Source organism: Manis pentadactyla, chromosome 2 (assembly GCF_030020395.1).
Source record: "Manis pentadactyla isolate mManPen7 chromosome 2, mManPen7.hap1, whole genome shotgun sequence".
In the NCBI taxonomy this organism is placed as follows: domain Eukaryota; kingdom Metazoa; phylum Chordata; class Mammalia; order Pholidota; family Manidae; genus Manis; species Manis pentadactyla.
This window is the reverse complement of record NC_080020.1, coordinates 134649530-134673700: the sequence shown is the minus strand read 5'-3', so window position 1 is coordinate 134673700 and position 24171 is coordinate 134649530. Positions and strand designations below refer to the sequence as shown.

The following is a 24171-nucleotide window of genomic DNA, read 5'->3' as shown; positions in this document are numbered from 1 at the left end:
GTGGTACGGCTAAGGTTTTGCTGGGAAATGCTGAAGTGAAGCATGTTTTTGTTTAACTCGGTTTTGTTGTTATTTCTGTGGGTCCTGTCCAGCCCGTTCCAATGCTAAGGGGTTTGTGGCAACTGTGAAACAAAGGCGGCCTCATCAGTGGGATTTTCTACCCAGCAACTCCAGCCCTGGATTCTTCTTTACACAGTGAGCACTTTCTGGACATGCAATTCTTGCAATGGAGGAGTTAGTATTTTTGCTCATATTCTAAACAATGTCAAAAACAACAGTCACAGAAGAACAGAGCAACAAGCACTTCCATCCTCTATCACCGAGCATGGAAGTGCACTTGAATGGTGCCTCTGGGAGGGGTGCTCACCCCTTACCTTTATGGGAAATGACCGGGTGCTCGGCTCTCTGGCACTGCAGCGCATCTGTCTCCGGCTGGCCGAGCGCCCACCACCCCAGGCCTGAGAACAGACACGCGACGATGCAGGCCCCCTTCATGGTGCGCAGACGGCCTCTGACTCGGGGTGCCTGTCTCTAACCAGAAGCTCGTCTTCCCGTCATGTGGGAAAAGTGCCTAAAACACACAAAAGAGAACAGTTAGGTGAGCCTGAGTTCAGGTTTTCAGCCAGTGAGCTTTGGTAAAGCCTCATGACTACCATGTAAAAAGGAGGGTCTAACAGAGCATAGACAGACTCACCTTTTTCTGGGTGGTATTTCAGATATGTGTGAGGAGGACACATCTCAATACAGACCTCTCCTCCTCCCAAAAATTTTATGAGCTAACCCTGTTATTAGAAAAGGCAATAGACTCAAGTTTAAGCTTCACTGCGTAGTCATAGTCACTCCTAAAGGATGCAGTTTAATAGTTGAATTTCCCTTAGAACATCACCTTCATCCCCACAGGCAAACAAAATTCTATATTGGAAATCCTAAGAATCCCCACCCTTCCTTTCCTAATATGCACAAGCCCCTACTTAAAAAGACCACAACCACTGTCTTTGACCAACAACCTGATTAATATTATGCTAGCCAGCTCCTAAAAATCATCCATATTTGTGGAATTTGTCCTTTGAAATTTTCATGTGACCTCCTTACAAAGTTTCTGGCTAGAGATCAAGTGTGACTCAAATAAAATCCATCCTGAGTACCTACTGGGTGAAATGAAATCACTATGCTGGGAGCTATGAGACTTTAAAGGATTATGAATAATTTAAAAGATTAATAAGCTTTAAAATAAGATAGGCTTGTAAAAATAACTATACTCCAAGCTGTTAGAAAACCATAAAAAGAGGCAGGAGTGCTCTGGGAGTGAAGAGAGAGCACAAATGCCATTTAGAGGGCTCGAGATGGGTCCACAGGGGGGTTTGCACTTGAGTTTAGTTTAGAGGATAAAGATTTCAACAGAGATTTCTGGGTACGATGCCCAGGAGGGGCCAAGGGAAGCAGTGGGCAATGTGTCTCGGGAACAGTTCACTGGCCTCAGGAGATGTAAAAGTGGAAGCAGCTAAGATAGGAGAGTGGGTTAAGATTTGGAGGGCAGACTCTACTAGGAGTACAGTCTGTAGGCAACAAGCTACCACAGTCCAATTAGCACTAGAGGAAATACTAGTAAGATCGTTGTCACAACAACGTATATGGAAAATTAGGAAGAGAAAAGCATAAAGGTGGAGAAGTTAATTTGAAGATACGGCAGTTGTTCAGAAGAGAAATAAGTGAATCTGTAACCTTAGGTGGCATAGACGTGGACAACACTAAGGAAAACTCAGCAGCGTGATGGGCAAGGGAAGGCCAGGCAAACGAAAGGCAGCCACAGCTTCTTCAACCTCCCTCCCACTGAAAGCGAGGTCTAGGCCCCCTCTCTTGAATCTGGGGTGTCTCTGTGACTGCTCTGCTCAGCTGAATCCAACAGAAGGGAGGGCATGCTAGTTCCCGAGCCCAGCCCCCAGGAGGCGGGCAGTTTCTACTTCCTGCCTCTTAGAACACGATCTCTGGACACTAAGACACCAGGTCAGAAGTCCCACTGCCCTGAGACTGCCACGCTATGCAGGCCACACACAGGTGTTCCTGGACTTTTCCCACTGAGCCCATCTTCCCAGCCATCCCCACCAAGGTACCTCAGACATGAGTAAAGCTAAAATCCCCTGAATAGCCTCAGCATCATGACAGCAAAGGAGTCACCCAGTTCAGACCTTCCCAAATTTCTAACCCCCAAAGTGTAAAACATAATAAACAGTTGTTATTCCAACCTGCTAAATTTTGGGGATCAGAAAGCAAAGAGGCCAACAGACTCAAGTCAGGGAATATAAGGGGCTGCAAGGCTAGTAATGCCATTCACTGAAATATGATAATCAACAGGAGAATTTCTGCTTCTATGAGAATGTGATCATTTAGTTTTGTTTAAGATGCTGAGAAAATACTTAAAAAGATGCAGCAGACCTTTGAAAACCCAGGTTGGATGCTCAGGAAAAAAATAATTCAGAGATAGCATGTAAGAGTTGAAGAGTTTAAATTATGTTAAGATTTACCAGGAGAAAGACTGGCCTGTAGAGAACTGCTGTTCAGAAGCTGTAATTTAAAATGCAACCCCACAAAGACCAGAGACAGAAAATAGAGGATATATGGACTATGGCAACATGGAGGTCAGGTTAGGCTGGATTATACAAATAACACATCTTAAAAAGAGGAGGTATCAACTGTATGCGATGAGGCAGAATGAAGACCACTGGCTTTAGTCAACCGTCAGTGAGCAACTTGGGGGGACAGTTTCAGCAAAAGAAGAATCAGAATCCATGTAGCAAGGAACCAAGGAAGGAATGGGTGGGGGCAAAATGGGCTGGAATAAGCAGGGCTATCTTGAAGGCTAGGCAACCAAAGAAATTCAGTGAAATCAAATAAGAAGCACTCAAAGATAAAATGGGAAAATTAAATGAGAGAACAGATCATTCTATGTGGCTTGTTTTCTGAAAAGTGATTAAGTGGAGTAGAGTTTGTAGATTTAAGAGCAAGAGGAGGTAACAGACAGAAGATCCAAGAAAAATTGAGGTGGCAAACTATTAGGGTCCTAATAAAGAAAGTGGATATGAAAGGAAGGAAAAGGGCCTCTTCTTTAAAAAGGAGTATGCACTTAATGTACGGTGAGCACTCAAGATGGAGAACGCAGAAAGGTGAGGGTACCTCAAATTCTAGAGTCTCTGTATTCTGAATGCCCTTGACTCAATGCTCCCATTGACAGAAATGTTCACATGCGGCAGAAAAAAGAGAGTAGGGTCTGCAAATCACCAAGAGACAAGAGTTCAGTTTCTTCAAAAGCAAGAGATCCTCAGCATGAAAGTGGAAGAAGGATAGAGAGGAAAATAGAGCCAGGACGGGGCATCTGTCCAGGGGGTCATGACCCCCACCCCGGCTCAGTGACTGCAATGGGCAATGGAAGCACATTAGTTTTCCTGGGTTACAAAATTACAAGTATGATTAATTTCACTTTTGGAAAAGGGGCAGTAGTGTGTAAAACTGGAAGCTGCTTAAAACTGCAGTCTAGAGGTAAACACACAGAGGAGTCCACCTCTTCTTATCCCTCTGATTTGAAACTTAAAACATGAAGTTTCACCAAGTGATGTATTTCATCACAGAGTAACTCCCATTAGAGGTATTTTAGATGCAGCTGTGTTCTGTTGCGAGGAGGGAGATTTGGAGTACCCTCGCCAGTCCATTCAGGGGATGCCGCGGGGAAATTACCACTGCCTGGCCTCAAAACAAACTGGCAGTGATAAAAATATTATGGGAAGAATAATGAAAGTAACAGTGGGCCTTTGGCAAGTGCCAGCTCAGGGGAAGGTATGATACCAAGCACTTAAACTAGGCCTGGCACCCAACAGGCACCCATCAGAGGGGGATTGGAATCTTGGCTGTCTGGACCCCTGAGACTGAGCTCCAGTCAACTAGAGGCTAAGAGCAAATTCTTGCACATAATTTTTCAATGGGTCAGGCCCAAGCCAACATAGAACACCTTCCGTTAACTATGAAACAAGTTAGACAGACCAACGGCGAATTGAAGTCCTATATTTACACAGCCATCACACCCATCTATGCCCTAAGATCTTTGCCTCCTGAAGGGAAGGGAGAGGAAAATAACACAAGTGCCAGGGCTGATCCAAAAGTGACGATCAGACAAGAGGGAGATGCCATGTCATAAGTGAAAGAGCAACTAAAATAGGATACGTTGTTCCATGGCGACGGGATGAGATTACATGTTTACCATATTAAACTAAGGGAAGCACATTTAATAAGAACAGGTGATTTTTAGAAGTTTATAACTTCCAGACTATACCATGTTACCTTTTCTCTTAAAATAAAGGTACTATAAACGGTCATCCTGGTAAGCTGCCAGGGACAGGCATTCACAGTCTTCACTTAGAGGAGACTTTTCTGAGAAACCTACCACACAATGCCAGTGCCTTGAATAGTCTTTTACTCTAAATAGGCTCAGATCTAAATAGCAGGTCTCTCCAGCCTGGATTCTGTAATTCCATCTTCCACTGAGTAATGAAGTGCTAACCTCCTAGTGCTATGGAAGGGCATATTTATATCAGGGACTTTAGTGCTCAATTTCAGCACTATTGTTATTTAGAACCAGGTAACTCTTGGTTCTGGGAGCTGTCCTGTGCACATAGCAGCGCCCCTGGCCTCTGCACACCAGACACCAGTAGCACCATCCCTCCACCCCATATCCCATCACCCCATTCCCATTTGTACCTGCTAAAACTACCTTCAGACATTACTAAATTGCCCCAGGTCGGTAACCAGTGATTGCTGTGTATCCAAATACTGCTCCCTCTTTAGAAATTATATAAGCTATCATCCCTTAAAGATTATTTTATAATATGCTTATATAAGTCACCCACCTGAATTTGTCTTGAGTTATTTCAGCAACATTTTAATGAAAATAAAAGTTACATTAATTATAACTATTTGCATTGGGAAAATACATTATGAAGGAATTGAAATTTTCAAGGATAAATTTCAATGAAAGTTGTTGTAACTTCATCCTACCACCTCTGGAAAATTAAAAATGTATTAGGTGAGTTCATACCAAATGACTGTGCCAATAGGAAGACTCAGTCGCACAGGCCAACTTGGGCTACAAAATAGAAACATTTGTGTTGCATGTACCTCAAAATCCCTGAAGCCCTCCTCTTAGTTTCCTTATGTGGGAGGATCTCTGTATAAAGCTTGGCCTAAATAAGCAAAACTTTGTATATAAATGTGTGTGTGCAATAAATAACATTTCCCATTCACACCCACACTGCAAATGAATAGGCTTTGGGGAACAAAAAATAACTGTTCCTTTTAGTTTAAAAAAATGCTGTCAGATAAAAAGAAATCATAACAGTGAACGCTTACACAGGAAGTTTTGCTCGGGGAACAAAGTCTAACTAGTTCTTCATAAAAACAGATCCAAAATAAGCCTAATGTACTTCTTTTCAGGGGAGGCTGGATTTCTTCTGAGCCTTAGACATACGGTAAAGTTGTAAGTGGCCAAATTATTGGCACAATTTGGAGTCCACAGAAACTCCTGGGCCAGCTCCTGCCTGATGGCTTTGAGGACTTCCACTGAGGGAAGATGCAGAAGTTAGGTGGGGTTCTCAGAGGGTGAGCAGAAGCCATGCCCCACACCTCCTGCAGCAGAACAGCCCTGGTATCAAAGGACTGAAGCCAGCATTGAGGACGCTGCTGCATGTGTGTCTCTTCACTATGAAAACTGCCTCCACTAGAATATCAGACACACAAACAGTAGGTCTGGTAGGGGCAGGGATGCGCGGCCACTGTGAAAGGTATGAGTTTCCTTCCACCTTTCCACCCCTTGGCCCTCTTCCATGGGATCAGATGAACCGCTCACCCACAGACTAAGTCCCAGCCCAAACTGGGGGCAGCAGAAACAACGAAGGGCCACCTCGCCATCCGAACCAGCCAGTCTTACCCGGCATGCCCAGGCACCGCTACACACGGGATCTGTTGCAGATTGCTCAGCTGCCGCCAGGCAGACAGCCCCGTCCTCTTCAGAAACTCACAGGATTCCTCTGCTGCCTTCCAAAGAAATTAGAGTGTGCCCTTCCCCTAACAAGCCATCTCCTAATCGCACCCCAGCAGTTCCACTGCACGGGCTCCCTCAGCCCTCCAGCCCCGCCAGGGTCCTCACAGGAAGCCCTGCACACCCCTTTGCACGTGTGCTGATGTCACAGGCCATTACCTGCCCCAAGTCCTCCACTACCCGAGGCTCCAACTGGCCTCCACCTTCTACTCCAGCCCACAGATGCCTCCTTTCCGGGAAGCACACTATACCAAGTACAGTTTGCCTGTCCAGCAGCAAAGCTTGCATGTATAGTCGTATTACTGTCCATGTTTCTAATTTTTGAGACTTTTTTATTACAAACAAGCTATGGGGTAAACATGTAGCGACAGTCCCCAGTTCATGGGCTCCAACATGCTGAATCAGCCGTCTGAATGAATCAAAAGTCACACAGCCAATGTTCTCTTTAGCCCTTAGAATTCGCCCACCCCTTGCCAGAGGGCCAGCCCCACTGTGCAGTGGTTTATTCAGTCCCTTGGCACATGTGAGTCACGTAATGAGCCACCAACTCACAGAATACAAGCAGCACAAGGGGAGGGTGAGGTCGCTAGTCTCTCTCTACTTTGTAGCTGAGAGTGGCAGGCCATTTCAGGATGATGGCCTGAATCACCCCAGGAACACAGACTTGTCTCCAAAATATATGCTAAGGGATGAACCCTTGGCATGGAAATGGCCGGGACCTTAGGGGCATCATTAATGTGGCAGCTGCAATGAAGGATGTCACCTACGGGAAAGGGACTGCCCTCCAACATAGGGGGGCAAAGATGAAGAGCACATGGTCTAGGCACTTCCAGGTCACAGCAAAAAATTATCAAGCAAGCAGAAATCTATCTTTTGATAATTATCACAGAGAAGTAGGAGCCAAGTCTCAGGAAATACAGAGTAGGATTTGTGAATAGATGAAGCAGACAGAAGCTGGGGCTTCTGAAGGGATGCGAGTTGGCATGTTCAAGGAAGCAGGAAAAAATGATCTAAGAACATCAAAGTCCATGGCACTTTCAAAGCCAGAAGGAACACCCTGAACGAATCTATGCTGTTTCCTTGTAGTCTTTACCAAGCAGGAAATGAGGTTAAATGAAGAATCAATAAAACAATAAACTTAAGTTAATGTACAGTGTTCAAGTAAATATAGTCTTCCAACCTTTTACAAACACAATAACGGAACATTTTATTCTTTGGGAAATAAAGTGAAATTAAGGTTTTCTTGTTACTAGGTTGAGGAAATTCGGATGTCACCAAACACACTGCATCTTCGATTTTACGTGCATTTTTGTAAAAACTGGATCTTTTTTATATCACTTTAACCCAAGTACTTTGGCTGCCAAGTTTCAGCCAAAAGAGTCTTAATATAAATGAATTAGTGAAATATTTTTAGGAACGTGCTAATGAAAACGCTGACTGCCCTTAAGAACAGAAGCACCAGCGGCTGCCACCGGCAGGTAACTCAATACAAGTTGGCTTTGCTGCTCCTAGATTTTCACCATATTGGAACCAAGACAAAATGGAATTTTACAGCTAAATAAAATGGCCTCATGGTATAAACTGGGAAAAAGCAAACATTGAACTGTTTTATACATTTCAATAATGGTTCAGCTCTAGTGACCTTGTTTTATAACTCTCTTCAAAGCAAATTGTTACTACACTTGCCTTTTTCCCCCTGTTTAGTTCCAAACTGCCTGGGGGAACCATAAAAATAAATGAAGTCCATTAGATAAATTATTATTTACACAAAGGCAATATTAATTTTATCTGTCAGCAGGTTTTACAACTGAATGCGAGTTCATTCAATCTACTTCTGTGCTAGCTACTCAGACAAGAGAGGAAGGAAGGAAGGAAGGAAGGAAGGGAGGAAGGGAGGAAGGGAGGAAGGGAGAAAGGGAGGGAGGGAGGGAGGGAGGGAGGGAGGGAGGTTGGTTTTACAACTGAATGCGAGTTTATTCAATCTACTTCTGTGCTAGCTACTCAGACAAGGGAGGAAGGGAGGAAGGGAGGAAGGGAGGAAGGGAGGAAGGGAGGAAGGGAGGAAGGGAGGAAGGGAGGAAGGGAGGAAGGGAGGAAGGGAGGAAGGGAGGAAGGGAGGAAGGGAGGAAGGGAGGAAGGGAGGAAGGGAGGGAGGGAGGGAGGGAGGGAGGGACGGAGGGAGGGAGGGAAGGGGGAAGAGCCAGGAGGGAAGGATGAAAGGGGTAGGTAGGTAGGTAGGTAGACAGACAGAGAAACAGACAGACAGATAGATAGAAAGAAGGGAGGGAAGTAGCTGGCCTTTCCTCTTGAGTATCACCAAGACCCTCTCTTCTCTGGTGTCCTGAGCACCCAGATCGCCTGTGTTCTCACCATATCCAAAGCTATTACTCCTCAGTCTCCCCTTTAAACGAGGCGGCACCCAGCCTCTCCTGAGCACGCATTTCGTCCCAATCTGCACTCTCTCAGTGGCCTAGCTGTTCAACCTCACATGACTTTAGATGACTTCTAAAAACTGATGACTCCCAGATCTGCAATTCTCTTCCAGGCCTCTGCACACAACCCAGGCTCATAAATCAAAACATAGTCCCCACATAAAATAAGCCAGAGGCAGCTTGTCTAAAGGTGCCCGCGTTATCCGTCTAGACCGCCTCTCTTCCTCGTGCCTATTTCCTCTCATGGTGAGCTACACCATCCACTCCCATTCAGCTCACATCTGAGCTGCACCCACAATCTGAGAGCGTCCTTCATCTTCCCAAAGCTCGCCTGTCATCTGTCACCACCTTCTGACAACTGTTTCCTTACCCAAACCTCCGCCCACCCTAACCAACCGCCTCTGTTTCTCACCTCTGCTGTTTTTGGACAGTATTCCTTGCCTTAAGATAGTTGTAATTCTTAAGCTTCATTTCTGAGTAGCCTTCTCTGGTTTTTTTTCCCCTCTTTTCCCCCATTCTCACCTGGTCCCTCTCATTTCTATTATAGCCTTTAACACTCTGAGCTACAATTACCCATGCAGCTGCCTCATTCTGAAACAAGGCTGTGCAAATCTCAACGCCTGGATGATACGAGACATAGTAAACAATCGCCCCTGAGAAATGAGCTAATGAAGAAAAATTATGCAAATCACATATACTTCTCTACCTTTGTACAATATTTATGCTTCCATTAAAATGCTATTCATGTTTCCTTTTCTTCCATGACTCTGCTTTTCCTTGTCACAGATGTTTTACTCCTCTATGAAAGTTCTCGTAACATCTGGTCCAAATACAAGGATTCCCATGGTTTTGAGATATGTCCTTTCTAAATGTCATAATTTTCCAATTAATGGTCAAAGGGATCAAGGGATTACTACAGGCAGAACAGCTAAAGAGAGGAAGTCTCCTGGGCATGAAAACATGAAAGCACACAGATGATGTGACCCAAGCGTGTGAACCCTGCAGAGTTCCAATGAGTTATTCGGGCATGCCACAACTCCCTGGAGCCACTTGAGAAGTCAAAGGCCTAAAAAGGAGGATATTAACATTAAAGCACAAATAAATTCATCAAATCCATTATTCTAGGGCAAAATACAAATACCATGCAATATTATCAGACAAAGTTACAGATAATAGACTGCTAATACCCTTGGAAAAAAATATAATTATTTAATGATATAAATTTTGATTTGGTGTTTTCAGATATTCATTGGGAATGACTTGTGTGTATCCAGTGATACCTATTAGGCCCAATGGACCAGACACGTCATGGTTGATAGATTTGAGTTTACTGAAATCTTTGCAAACTTAGGTCTTAAAAACACTGAAAGACCTCAAAAGCACTACAGTCCCCCCTTATCTGTGGTTTCTCTTTCCATGGTTTTAGTTACCTGCAGCCAACCACAGTCCAGAAGCAGATGATTCACTAGGCTACTAGGTCAACAGTAGCCTAACACTGTTCCACTGCCTACATCATTCACTTCCCTTCATCTCATCTTTCATCATTCTCACATTTTATCACCTCATATCTTCACAAAGAAGATGCTGAGTACAATACAATAAGATATTTAGAGAAAGACCACATTCACACAACTTTTATTACAGAATATTGTTATAACTGTTCTATTTTATTATTATTATTGTTAATTTCTTACTTTGCTTAGTTTATAAATTAAACTTTATCACAGGTATGTAAGTATAGAAAAAGCATTACATATATGTATATATGGTTCGGTACTAATCCATGGTTTCAAACATCCACTGGGGACCTTGGAACCTGTCCCCCACACATAAGGGGGGCCAACTATGATTGCTATTTTTGAGTCAGTTTATTAAAAACAAGAATAGTAAGTCCTCACTAAAATAAAAAACACTGAGACATAGAATATCAAATCAATGATTCCATTTATCCATTCATCAGAGAATATAAAATTTGAAAACTGCGAAGGTTGTGTGAAGTACAGTGTTAATACATCTCTTATTTTCCTGAAATAACCTGTAAAATAAGAATTATCATTCCTATATATATTACCAATGTGGAGGCAAGACTCAAGGAAGTGTCACAGGTAAGTGGGAGGACTAAAATTGAGCAAGATAATCTTGCTGTACTGAAGACACCATCCCTGTCTATACCTCATTCTGCAGTGATCATATTTATTGACCAGGGTTTGGGTTAGGATGATCTGGCTGAAGAAGCAGACAGACACTCTATTTCTACCAAGTGACTTCATGTTAGGCCTAAATCTATATTTCCTTGGGGACCGAGATTTCAGCTATGCAACTACTGCAGCATGATTCACCAATCCAAGCGCCAGAGACCTCACTGATCAAGACAGAATCCAGCCTGCAATGAAAGAGGGCCAGCTCTTGCACAACTGCTATCTGCTTGGTGTCTTGCCATCCTCTGCCTACCATCTACACACACACCCATGGGGCTCATGACATTGAGCAGCACCCATTAGCTGGGGAATATAGACTTCTATCTCAGCACCAACTTGTCCCTAAACTACAATTTCCACCCTCTCTTCACCTCTGCTTGCGTGACAGATAATGACCTCCAACCAAACAAGGAGCTAAGAAACACATTCCTCTCTCCCAAGTCTGCTTCCTCCCTGAGACCTCGTCACAGCTAGAGTCATTGTGATTTCCCTAACTTTCCCACAGGACTCCTTAAACTATCAGTAAGCCCTCCCATTTGGATCTCACCCTTGCCCCCTTCTCTAGTCTCCCTTGTGGCAATCCCAGGTTAAGCCACCTCACTGCTCACCTGGACTCGGCAGAAGCCTCTCTAGTTGGTCTCAGGGCCTTTCACTCTTGTCCCCAAAAGTCCATTCTCTTTGTTACACCCAGAGAAATATTTGTAATGAGTCTAAAAAAGTCAAACTCACACAAGCAAAGAGTAGAATGATGGCTGCCAAGGGATGGGGGAAATGGGGAAATGTGTGTTGGTCAAAGGACACATAGTTTCAGGTATGAGAAGGAATATGTTCTGGGCATTTAGTGTACAGCATGCTGACAGTAGTAATACTGTATTGTATATTGAAAGCTGCTCAAAGAGTAGATCATAAATGTCCTCACCACATACACATAAAACATCACATTGTATATCATACATATATACAATTTTTATTTGTCCATTATCTCAATAAAGCTGGGATAAAATAAATAACTGCAATAAAATACTTATATATTTTTAAAGGAATGTACGTAGCTGCAATAAACCTATACAAAAAGGAAAAAAAAAGTGAGTGAATCAGATTTGGTACTTTTTGTGTTTAAAGACCTGGAATAACTCCCTGTGCAACCTCCCAAGAAAAGGCAAGCACTTGACCCCAGCCAAGAACTACTCTGTGGCCAATGCACCTGCCCCTCCACCTTCCCCAGCACTTGGCGCCACACGTGTGAACATACACACATACCCAGACCTTCTCTCTGGCCATCACCTTTCAGAAGGCACCTGCCAACCCACACGTCCAGAGGTCCTTTCTCCTGGTCCTTCCAAAGCTGCCTCCTGCTAGTGATTCAGGTTTCATTCAAATGTCACCTATTCAGAAAGGTGCACCCAAGCAGACCAGCTAAAGCACCTGCCTCCTGCTTTCTACAGATTCTGTGGCTTTCCTCTTCTTTGGGTCACTTAAAACCACTTGAAATTATTCAATTGATATATTTGCTTATGGCCTGTCCAATCCTCTAGGATATAAGCAAAGGGAAAGTGAGTCTTGGTTTTGTTCCCTTGATGTTCAGGGCCTTGAAGAGAGTATGCCATGTAAATATTAATGGCTGAATGACTAGTAGTACCTGCTAGAGGACAGAAACCATGACAGGCTTTGTCCAAGTGGTGGCAAAACCACGCAGATGTAGTCCTCTGCCAGTGCCGAGTTGAGCTGACAGATACTCAGGAGAGTTTTTAAGGAAAATGCAGGTTTACTTGCAATGAATCAGTCTATTAGGTGAGACTGCAGAGGAAGAAGTCCACAAAGACTGTGAATTAGCTGCTGCAAAAGCATCAAATGACTCACACATGAGGGGATGCTGGGAAATGCAGACTGCTGTGAGCATACAGTATGTCATTCTTTAGTTCATTAGCTTGGAGTGTGGAAAGGTCATTCAGGAACATCACAATGAAGGTCTCCATGGTGGAAAAGTCATTCCCCGGTGTTAAATTCTGTATTTCAAAATATTAAAAGCTATTGGACGGTAGCTGTGTTATTGCAAACACGAAAGGAACAATGCCTACATGTTAAGTCCAGAAAAAGGAATGTCAGATTGCATCCATTTGGCAAGTTGTTTCTCAACAGTAAAGGGGTTAAACACAGCTGCAGAATGTCTGGCTACCTGTTTTTGCCATGACGTAAGAATTATGAATGGTGTTCCTCTGCCTATAACAGCCCAGTGATCCACCCTGTCTACCAACAGTAATTTAGGAGAGGCAGCATTGAAGAGATGTTAAGAAAATAGACTCTGGACCCAGCCTGCCTGGGTCCCAATTACCTTCAGCATTAACCTTATGCCTCACATTCCATCATCTGTAACATGAAGATAAAAGCCACAGCTTAAAATTATATGAGTTAATTTGAAAGGAGGTACAGTACTCCCTAGCAATTAGGAAATACTAAAAAACTTTTAACGAATATAAATAAGAACTCTTTAAAAAATTCTTAATCTTGTAGGAAAAAAATCTCTACCAACTGAATTAGTGCCTTCCTACAAGGAGGATATAATAGCGGTTCACTGTTTAAGAAGAGCTGTGATGGTGGGCTGCTCAGCCTTAGGAAAGTTCCACATCTACCCAGGAAACATGCAAAAGAGTGTCCACAGCAGCATGGTTCACAAAAGCAAACACTAGAAATAGTACAGATGTCCACTGAGGGAATGGAAATCTTTATGGTATACTATATAACAGGGAATGAATGGATGCCAGCTACATATGACATAAATATTAAAAATACAATGCTAATAGAAAAAATGCAAGGATAATATGTAATACAGTGAGTCCATACTTACTGCAAATAAAAAAGAAGCTAAAGTAAATAATATATTTAATTGTTAAAACCATATAAAAAAGCAAGGAAACATAGACATAGACTTTCCAAAAGTGCTAATGTGAAAATGAATAAATGCAGTTGGTTCTGTACATCAATGACTCTGCAAGCTCCAACCAGCCATATAGGATTAGACACTCACTAACCTCCTGAGGCCCCAGGCTCTCCCACTTCCGCCCTCTGCCTAGAACATGTTCCCCCACATCTCTAGAAGAACCACACACCTCTGAGATCCAGGTTCTGCCACCCACAAGTCACTTCTCCAGCAAGAAACAAGGACACCCCCACCGAGCCTCCATAGGACACAACATGTCTCTGTGGCTCTCGACTCCCTTTGCACACATCTGGCTCCTTCTGCCTTGTGATGTGGCATCCCCAACGTGCAGTAGGGTCATGAGAGCAGAGCCCGTGTCCCACTCATTACTTAGTCCCTCAAAGCCCACCACAATTCCCTGCACATAGAAAGCATCTTGCATTTGTTGAATGAATGAAGCAACCAAACACTAACAAAGAGTGGAAAGAAGTGCCAGGCTAATATCAGAGGAGGCTGGGGGAGAGACAGGTTTTAGAAGCATGGGAATCATGGGAATGGACTGAAGTAAAAAGATCACACTTTTGGCAGATACATGGAATACAGTCTCAGGGTAGCATTTACAGAGAATGGGGGTAGCAAACACATTTACTTTTTGGAATGAAAGACCAAAGTTGTAAGTAATGAAACCAAATAAATTATGGTACTTTCATACTGTTATATATTATGCAGCTTGTAAAATCAACGTAGTAAAACTCTGTACACTGACATAAAAATATGCACCCTTCTGTTCACTGAAACATTATTTACAATAGCCAAGATGTGGAATAACCTAAGTGTCACGGACAGATGAATGGATAAAGATGATGTGGTACATATATACAATGGAATATTACTCAGCCATAAAAAAAGAATGAGATCCTGCCATTTGTGACAACATGGATGGATCTAAAGCATTCGATGCTAAGTGAAATAAGACAGAGAATGACAAATACCATAAGATTTTACTTATATGTGCAATCTAAACAACAAAACAAATGGACAAATGAAACAAAACAGAAACAGACTCATAGATAAAGGAAACGAACAGTCCATTACCACAGGAGGGAGGAACTGGGTGCAGGTTAAATAGGTGAAGGGGGTTGGTTAGGAGGTACACACTTTCAGTTATAAAATTAATAAATCATGAGATGAAATGTATAGCACAGGGAATATAAACAATAACACTGTAACAACTTCTTATGAGGACACATAGTAACTAGACTTCTTGTGGAGATCATTTTGTATGTATAAAAATAGCAAATCACTGTGATGTACACCTGAAACTAACCAGATGTTGCATGTCAGTTACACTTCAAAACAAGAGGAATAGAATAGCAATGGACCCATAGTGGCTGAGAAATGACTGGTGGTTACCTTGGGGTGGGGCTGGGGTGGGCAGGTGAAACAGGTGAAGGGAACAAAAAGGCACAAACTCTTAATCATAATACAAATTATTCAAGGGGATGAAAGTACAGCATAGAGAATATAATCGATAGTTCTGTAACATCTTTCTATGTTGAAAAGTAGTAACTACACTAGTTGGGGTGAGTAATAATGTGGCAACTGTGGAGTCTCTATGAGGTATACTTGAAACCAATATAACATTGTATACCAAATATACTTCAATTTTACAAAATCCAATAATGATGTTGAGTGAAAAAAGTACAGACATTTATTTATCTATAGAAAGAAATATAAGAAAGAGAGAAAGAAGTCTAATTTTTTGACTAAAATAAACCAAATGATTTCCACGTTAATGTGTTTGTAGATGCAAAAAGAATTGTGGTTACTCCTAAGTAGTGGGGTATTTTATATTCTCCTACATTGTTTGAACTTTCAACAAGCATTTATTTATTTTGTAATTTAAAGTGAGTGAATGTTATTTAGATTTAAGTAAATGAGTGAAGTGAGATTAGCTTTGTGGATTAACGGGGAGTAGCTCCCTAAAGTACATATTCTGATTCAGGTCAGATTGACTGGCTGAGCCTAAGGGAGCAGGAAACAATGGCGGGAACTGTGGCTCTGAGCAGACAGGAGGCAGGGGTCCCTGGCTGGAAGGTACAAACGTTCACACAGCAGAGGCCAGCTTCCCTTAAGTTTCTCCAAACACTACAGGAAATTCCTGTTTGCACTTTAATTCCACTGAAAAGCAGTTACATGAGAACATGTGACATACAACTATAAACCACGGGTCAGTGATGGACATTTCTAAAACCAGAACCCCCATGCCCACCCCGCTCCTCCACTTACTGGATTCATTTTACGGGTTGGGGAAGGGGGGCCGACCTTCCCTCTTACATAAGGAAATGAAATTGGTTTTATCAGCCTTGACAGATAAACTGTGTTACACACAGCACAGTTCCCTGCTTATCCTGGAAGAACTGCTCCTGGACACTGGCATTGACAAAACGTTCTTCATTCTGACGTGGCCATACTGCATTTTTGACCTTGAACTGTCACTTTAGCTTGGTCAACAGCACGTAGCTGTGAAAATTAGCACACGTTTGTTTTGTTGATAAGCAAAAGACTGTGTTTCTGGTTGACAGTGTGGTTGACAATGATGTACAGTCTCTAACATCATATGGTAGAGGCAAAATGTTGTGCTTGGTCTCACTGTTCTGCCAAGTGCCTGCCCTTCTCACCGGTTACAACCACAGAGCCGGAGGAGCAGCTCATCAGCCTGAGGAGGAGATTACAGAGGTGACGAAGCTGTGCTCTCCCTCACAGACACCTCCTTCTGGAAAGTCGACTCTTCCCCAGCACAGAACACATGGTTTCACGATGCTTCCTCACACAGCCAGAGCTAACTAGTTGAGTAACTAATGTCACAGATCACAATCAATCAGCAAGTTGTGGAACAAAGCTACTTATTTGCAAAGCCTAAAAAAAGTTTCTTTCCACCTGTGGAATCCAGTATTACTTTAATAATCACCAGTATTGAAACACAAACACAAGACAGTTGGTGTGGGCTATGTTGGTTTAACATGCCTTTTTGATTTGACACACCAGCACACGCACACGCACACACACACTCACACTGAGAACTTACAAGGGGTTTAGAAGCATTCTTACACTTTGCTCGTATGGTTTCATCTCCAGGGCATTTTCAGAAAGAATTCATTAAAATGCATCAACAAAGGTTTACATTGAAATATATTCCTCCTACTCTGGTTATTATGTGTCATAACCATGAATGGAAACTTCTATTTAGGGAGAGGGAAATAGTTCTATACAAATTAAGTTCATCGGGAAGACAGTATTATTTTTAAGAGAGATGCTAAGGACATGAGAAATACAAAGATATAATAATAAGTGTATTAGCAGAAAATGAACCTTTTTGCAGCATATAAACAAATGCACACATGCACACAGGGGGCACACCCAGAAATGCATGCTTACATGCATGTACAGACAAACATTCTCACATTGAAATATAAACACATGGACACTGGGAGCCTGGGCTCTGAGCCTGGCTGTGGATTCAAAGCAAATCCTGGCTCTGTCTCTTACTAATGAATTGTATGACCTCTATTTCCATCTTCAAGTGGGGATAACCTTTGTGCTTTTCCCATAAAATGTATGAGGACTTAATATTTTCATGAATGTGAAACATTCAGAAAATGCCAGGCTCACTGTAAGTACCCAATTATTGTTAGATGTGGATCTTCACTGCCACAATTAACATCTGGAGGAAAATATATCCAGTCATTAGGATGTTCTCAGATAGGTGGCTCTGCATAACTCTTAATACTTTTGGGGGATTGTTTTGGCATATTCACTGGAAATGCACATGTTTGATTATTTTCATTAGAAAAAAAAATGTACTCTTTGGCCAAGAAAATGCTACAGAGAAGAATCGAGATGAATTGAGGATGGAAGCCCCTTCTGATTCATTTCTATCACCAGAGGACAGAAGCATCTCTATCTAATAGGTCCAATCTCAACACATTTGATGCGGGTGGTCATGCTTGAAGAAGCCAGCAATAACAGGGAAATGGTGTTAAAAACCACCTTTAATTGAGGAATAAAGGACCAGAATTCGTTCATCTCATCAGAGCTAGGTCACCAGCTGAGAGGCACCTCCCTGACTCAAGAGCCCCCACAGCGTCTGGGCGGTCCCATTCCGAAGGAGAGCTGATCAGCGCTCAAGTCTCCAGAGAAAAATAAAATAAACAAGATGGTATACTGAACTTCTCTAGAGGACATGCCACATAGCCAAAGATTTTACAGAAGGAAACCAGAACTTAAATTCAAGTTTTTTTACCTAAGCAGCACACTGACCAAAGACCCCACTGACTGAAACAAGAGCAGAAAAAAACACATCAAGGAAAACAGTATATTCTGAAGCCTAGAAGAAATATGACAACAGCGTGGCATCAAATGCCAGATCAACTGAAGGGCATGGGCGGTGGTCATCCATAACTTTCTAAATAAAAGTCAGAGATAAAGTGTTCAAAAGCACCAGAGCTGGAGTCTTCATTTATCTTGTGCGTTTCCTCCACATGCCACACTGGAGGTAAAATACAATGAGCTCATAACCCTTCAGAAGCTTAGTTTATTGTGCAATATTTTTCTCTAGTGCTTAATGGAGATTCTCGCAGATTAGAACAGGAGAGGTTCTAGAAAGACACAAGAGGGCAGGCACTCTGGGAAACAATTTCCTGTCAGCCAAGAGTCAGAGAAGGGTCCAGTCTGGCTCAGGATACTGAAGGTCTGCCAGGGACCAACCCCATCAACCTGCAGGAGAGAAGTCTCCTCCTTCTATCAAACAGAGATGTTACCATTTTCTGTGGACACAGACATGAAATATTTTATAAAAACTGTGAGAGTTGAGAACCACAGCCCTGAGTTCAATGTGGACAAGGAACTGTGATTCAGAAATCGCAACCTGCTAGCTATAGGTCAGAAAATAGCAACACGAAGACCTCTGTTGACATCAGTTTGACTCAAAAACCACCATGCCACCCTGTGTCCCCAGGAGTATGAAGATGGACTGCTTTAGGCAGCCTGACAATTTTGCAACCATACTGTATCCACACCACTGGAGAAAGCCACACATTTGAAAACTTTGTAAAGTGTATGCTACGCGTCCAATGTAAGATGGTACTGCAGTATTTGTCTCTCTGTAAAAATTTATTCCATTGACCCAGCAATACCACTCCTAGGTGTCTACCTAAGAAAAACAAAATACATGTCCATACAAAAACCTGTACATGAAGGGTGATAGCAGCACTTTTCATAATAATCAAAAAAAGTGGGGATAATTCAATTGTCTGTCAACTAATGAATGAATGGATAAATAAATGTGGTATGTCCTACAATGGAGTTTTATTCAGCTACAAAAAGGAATAAAGTGTTGATATATGCTACCACATGGATTATGCAAACTGAAAGACAGCAGTCATAAGAGGCCAGGTACTGTATGACTGCATTTATATGAACTTTCTAGAAGAAGCAAATCCACAGACTGAACATAGGTTGGTGGTTGCCAGGGATTGAGGTGAGGAGGAAAGGAGAGTTTCTGCCAGTGGGTACAGGTTTTCTTTTTGGGGTGTTGAAAATATTCTAAGATTAGATGGTGGTGGTTTCACTACTCTGTAAACTTATGAAAAGTGCTGCAAACTTTAAAAGGGTGACCTTTATGGTATATGAATTATATCTCAAGTGAAGCTGTTATAAAATTCCAAATTCCAACCAGGAGACCAGATTCTTGTGATGATGGCTCCAGCAGCAGAGGCTGGCAAGGGAGAAAGTTGAAGTATGGCTGATTCCCCAGAGGGACCATGGGGCATCTTTGCAGTTGGGGCAGGTGGGGTTCCACAGTGGTGTTTGGTGGTAGCAGTGACTGTGGGGAGCCTGCCAGAAGGAGACAGTCCTTCATACATCAAGTTTTCACAGGCAGGGTTCCCATCCGCCGACACAGAGGGGGGCAGGTATTGGTGACCTACTGGCACACAGAAAAAGGCTAAGAGCCACACAAAAACCATCTCCAAACTGACATTCCTAATTCAATGGTTTGTGCCCAAAGCAATTTTAGGCTGAAATGCACTAGCTCTCTAGAGAACCTGCTGCCACACAATTCAGGAAGCAACTGATTCTACAATAACTTTAAATTATCTTACAGAATTTATAATTCTGAAGTGCTTTATATTTTGATTTATCTATCATTATAAATTACCGCATAATTTAAAGTACTTCTATTCTACTTAATAATTTCAATTTTAAAATAGTTACATATTTATTTACTAATTGTGTTGGTGGAGACCCAGTTCCAAGCCCAAGAACTCATCTCAACACTCTCAACAATGCCGCGAGACCATGCACACACTTCTCTATCCACACACAGGTGACAGAAGTTTCCATTCTTTTCCCAGCATTTTTCTAGTGTTCGAGCAATGAAGGCAGGTGGCCAGAGGAAAGTCTTCCCAGTATCACTCTTTCTCCAAAGGGAAAAGCAGGATGGAAGGACCAGCGGCAAAATCCATGAACACATGCCCAGGTACTTACATGAAGCACTTCAACTGTGCAGAAATGCAAAGGCTGTGATGCTTCCCTGCTCAGAGAACTAAGGTCCTGGGAAGATTAAGGACCTAGCGCCGCATGTCAGCCAAAGAGAATGATTCCCCCCATATCCGCCCTTCATTAATAAATACACTCTTCTAGAATCTCAGAACTACTAGGAGGCGGGATCACAGGTGCAGCCCCATCACACGACACCCGTGGGACGACACAGTCAAGGGTCCCCTGTGGTCCTCTTTTCGGTTCTCAAGTACCATAAACTCTCCTGCCTCCACTGTTCCCACAGCATGAGGTCACAGCACATGATCAACTGTCAAATCAGCAGTCCGATCACAGAAGAGTTTTTCTTTTTCCCTACATAAATCACAAGCCTATAAATCTTAAGCAAGCATATCTTTACAAATTAATTCCCTGACCACTGAGCAAAATTCTCATCCTATGGGGATCTCCTGGGCAAGATTCTTATCCCATGCGAGCTTTCCAAAGGAATTTCAAGGATGAGAACTGGCCCACGGTTACTAGCTAACCACAATATAGTCACAACAAACAGCTGTCTCTTCTCCTGTCACCATTCCCTCTGTACCAGTGTCTCTGAACAGGCCAGCACACTGTCTCCAGCTTGCTCTCATGACAAATGCAAGCCTGTCCCAGTGCAAGTGGACCCCATGTGGGAACCGCTAGACAATGGTCTGCACTGATATACAGCATCTCCATGCTTATTCATGCTTAATCATGTCCTTATTTGCTATAACCGCATGCTTAAAATGACTAACTCAGCGCACACACACACACACACAAACTCAGATCTCTAAATAACTACTCTCTTAGTCCAGTCTCTTAACATTAACCCATAAAGGAGGATCCACAAAATTTCCACATATTCTTACAATTAATAATGTGATTTTGCTCACAGCCAAGGACAAGTTAGTTCCACTATAAGGTACAACCACAGAGCTAAAAAGGCCTCTGATGGCTTCTCTTCAGAAACCAGCACTTCTCTCTAGGCATTTTAGAAATGACATGTCTCAACCTCACCCTCAATTTCAAAAGAGATGCTATGACTTTATCTCCAATTACACCATTCAAAAGGATTATTCCACAGGACCTTGGAGCAATTTCTGGAATCAGACAGATGTGAGCTTGAATTCCTCCCCCCTTTCAGTTTGATGACTTGGGAAGAGTATACTCATCTTTGCCAACTCTCTTCCCTCATCTAAAATACCAAGACCATTTATCTGTCAAGGTTTTTGTGAGGACCCCATAGCACCTGTTCCCAACATGGTGTGTATTCAGTGACTACAAATTGGTACCCACTGAATGACCTTCTCTCCTTGACCCAATCACTGTGTTGACTGAAAGACCTCTGGCTCCATTCTCTATTTCTTCCATAGTCCTCAACAGGGCTTGATTACCTCTATCCTGACCCTCTGCACTCAATCCTGTGGACAGTCTCTGAGCATGGCCTGCAAGATGCAATATGATCTCACTCCACACTCCGGCCTCATCTCCCTCCATGAACCATGCATGACTCCACATTCTTGAGACATCAGCATTTTCTCGTCTACACATGCTCTTTATTCTCAGAATGCCTTCTCTCAACTACAACTACCATCTATTCCTCTATCCTGTGGGAGCTCTCCTCAAATGCAGAAGCTTTGTTATTTACCCACTCCACCCCTAAGAGAATCAATTCTTCCTCCAATCCTACACTGAAAACCCACTGGAGATACCCTTTATCATTCCACTTACAAAGTGATACAGTTATTAATAATTTAAATTCCCCCCATACAGCACAAGCCCCTGGGCAGAGACACAACACCTTTCAATCACAATAGACAGCTTCGGTCTTAAACATTATAGTCACAACCAATGTTTGAGAGACAACTGAAGACATGCAGGAGGGACTAAGAGCCCAGCTCTCCTGGTGTGTAAGCCCCTGCATTGCCCCTTGCTGGCTGGCTGGTTGACTGGTAAGTTACTTAACTTCTCTAAAGCGCAACTGCCTCATTACAAAATGAAGAAATTAATTGTACTTTCCCCATGGGGTGCTGTGAAGATTATAATATTGAGTTCTTTACATGCATCATCTCACACTGACTTGCATGCAATGATTAATACATACCTGCTGTCACATTGTAATGAAAATTGGAACCCCTAATTTTAAGCCATCTCACATTCAATTGAAAAATGGGCCAATCCTCTTTGCTGAGTGTTCCCTGTCAGTGCTCAGAGGTTTAAGCCTTAGAAACAAACAACTCCATAAAGCAGAAAAAGAGAATGAGAAATGAGAAACAGAGAGTGTACACACAGTTTTCCTCCCCTGCCTCAGAGCTGGTCAGACATGCAGTAAGGCATGACTATCACACTGCATGGTGCTCGTAGCCAAGAACAACATCCCCCAGGGATTCATCATTAGAACATATACATATGATTGCCATATTAAATTCCCCACCTATGAAATCTCAGGCTGTCCTATTTCCCCAAGCCATAGTAATACATGCTTTCATTCATTGTCTACCATACAACTAATCAATGATTTTTTCTAATCAAAGTCATCAAGTCAAATGGTTTCAAGTAGCACTCTCCACTGTGTGTGTGTGTGTGTGTGTGTGTGTGTGTGTGTGTGTGTGTGTGTGTGTGATAAAAACAGGACTCAAACTGCAGCTTGGGTGCTCATAACTTTCTAATACCAGCAATAAATCTTTAAGCCAAGGCTAAATCAGTTATAAGACAGAGTAACAGCTCAAAGTCTCAAATGCTGTATCACCAGATTCCTTATTTAATCAAATGATTTCATAATCTTTATTTGCAGTCATGAGTGATTAGAAGGCAGGGGACCATTCCAGCGTCCCATGGGCACATAATTTGAAGACCAATAATTTCCCCTTACTAGGGGCAGAAATCATGATTAGACTAACATCCAATAGCTAGTTCTTGAGATCACAGGAAGAAAATAGCCACAAATGAATGAACAAACACTAAGGCCTTCCAGGTGGACTGTCTCAGGTGACCTCCAAAGGTGAGCTCACATATGGAGGATACTGGCATTACAGTCATAAACCAACAAGCAATAAGCTGTTTCACTGCCTCCTTTTGAACATGTACCAGATTCCAGAACAGATTATCCAGCCCCCCATTGAAAGGGTGAATATAAGGTCTCCAGGCATGTTCTCTCACCCAGTTTAATAAAGAGCCATGTGGTTTGGAAGCAACTTCTAGAGTTACAGAATGTTAAGCAAGATACTCATTATTTTATCCCACCATGAAACAACAGGCCCAAGCAGTCAATTCCAGGAACATCTTCTGAGGCTATGTTTGTACACGTTGGGAAACAAAACAGGGTGTTCAAAATGCCCTGCTTGTTGCAGCAGTGCTCTCCCTTCGGAGAATCTGAGTAACACTGAGACACAGCTTCAGAGAAAGACACACGGCCCCCTGCCCCCAGAGACCCAAAATGCCACAGGAACCTCGCAATGGGGACTATCCAACATGCTCATAAAAAGCCCCTATCACCCGTAGCCATGGAGTCTCCTGACACTGGGCTTCTCAAACTTCCCATTCATAAGGCAGCACCTTTCCTAGTTTTATGTAAAACTCAAAGTCAAGTGTTCAGAGGCTCAGAGCAGCATCCCTCCTGAGCCTGGGTCACCTGCACTCACCCTCACTGAACTGAAGAATTTATAATAAATGCCAATGGGAAGCCAGGAAAGAGACAGTGAGAACAATGTACTAAGCACTGGGCTGACCAAGTCAAATGCAGAAACTAAAACCTTGGCTGAGTTCCTGCAGCTCTGAGAGGTGCCCTTTCTCTGGAACATACATATCCACCTTGCTGTGTGGCTGCAAGGAACAAATGAGTTAATACTTGCAAAATGTCACCAGGGTTCCTGGTGTCCCATTGATGGCCCATAATCATGAACCCACACACATGGTCTTTTAAAGGAGGGAACATCACACATACTAGCTTCTCTTCCACATCACTAT

General features: G+C 42.7%; 1 protein-coding gene across 1 annotated transcript in view; it reads right to left on the bottom strand.

The window, feature by feature from the left end:
* The window catches only part of SEMA5A (semaphorin 5A), a 462739-nt gene that overhangs the window by 290258 nt on the left and 148310 nt on the right, over positions 1 to 24171 (bottom strand). The window contains exon 2 of the mRNA XM_036896667.2: positions 375 to 571. Coding sequence (XP_036752562.2) covers positions 375 to 495 — 121 coding nt within the window. The 5' untranslated portion in view covers positions 496 to 571. The remainder of the gene's footprint in view (positions 1 to 374; positions 572 to 24171) is intronic.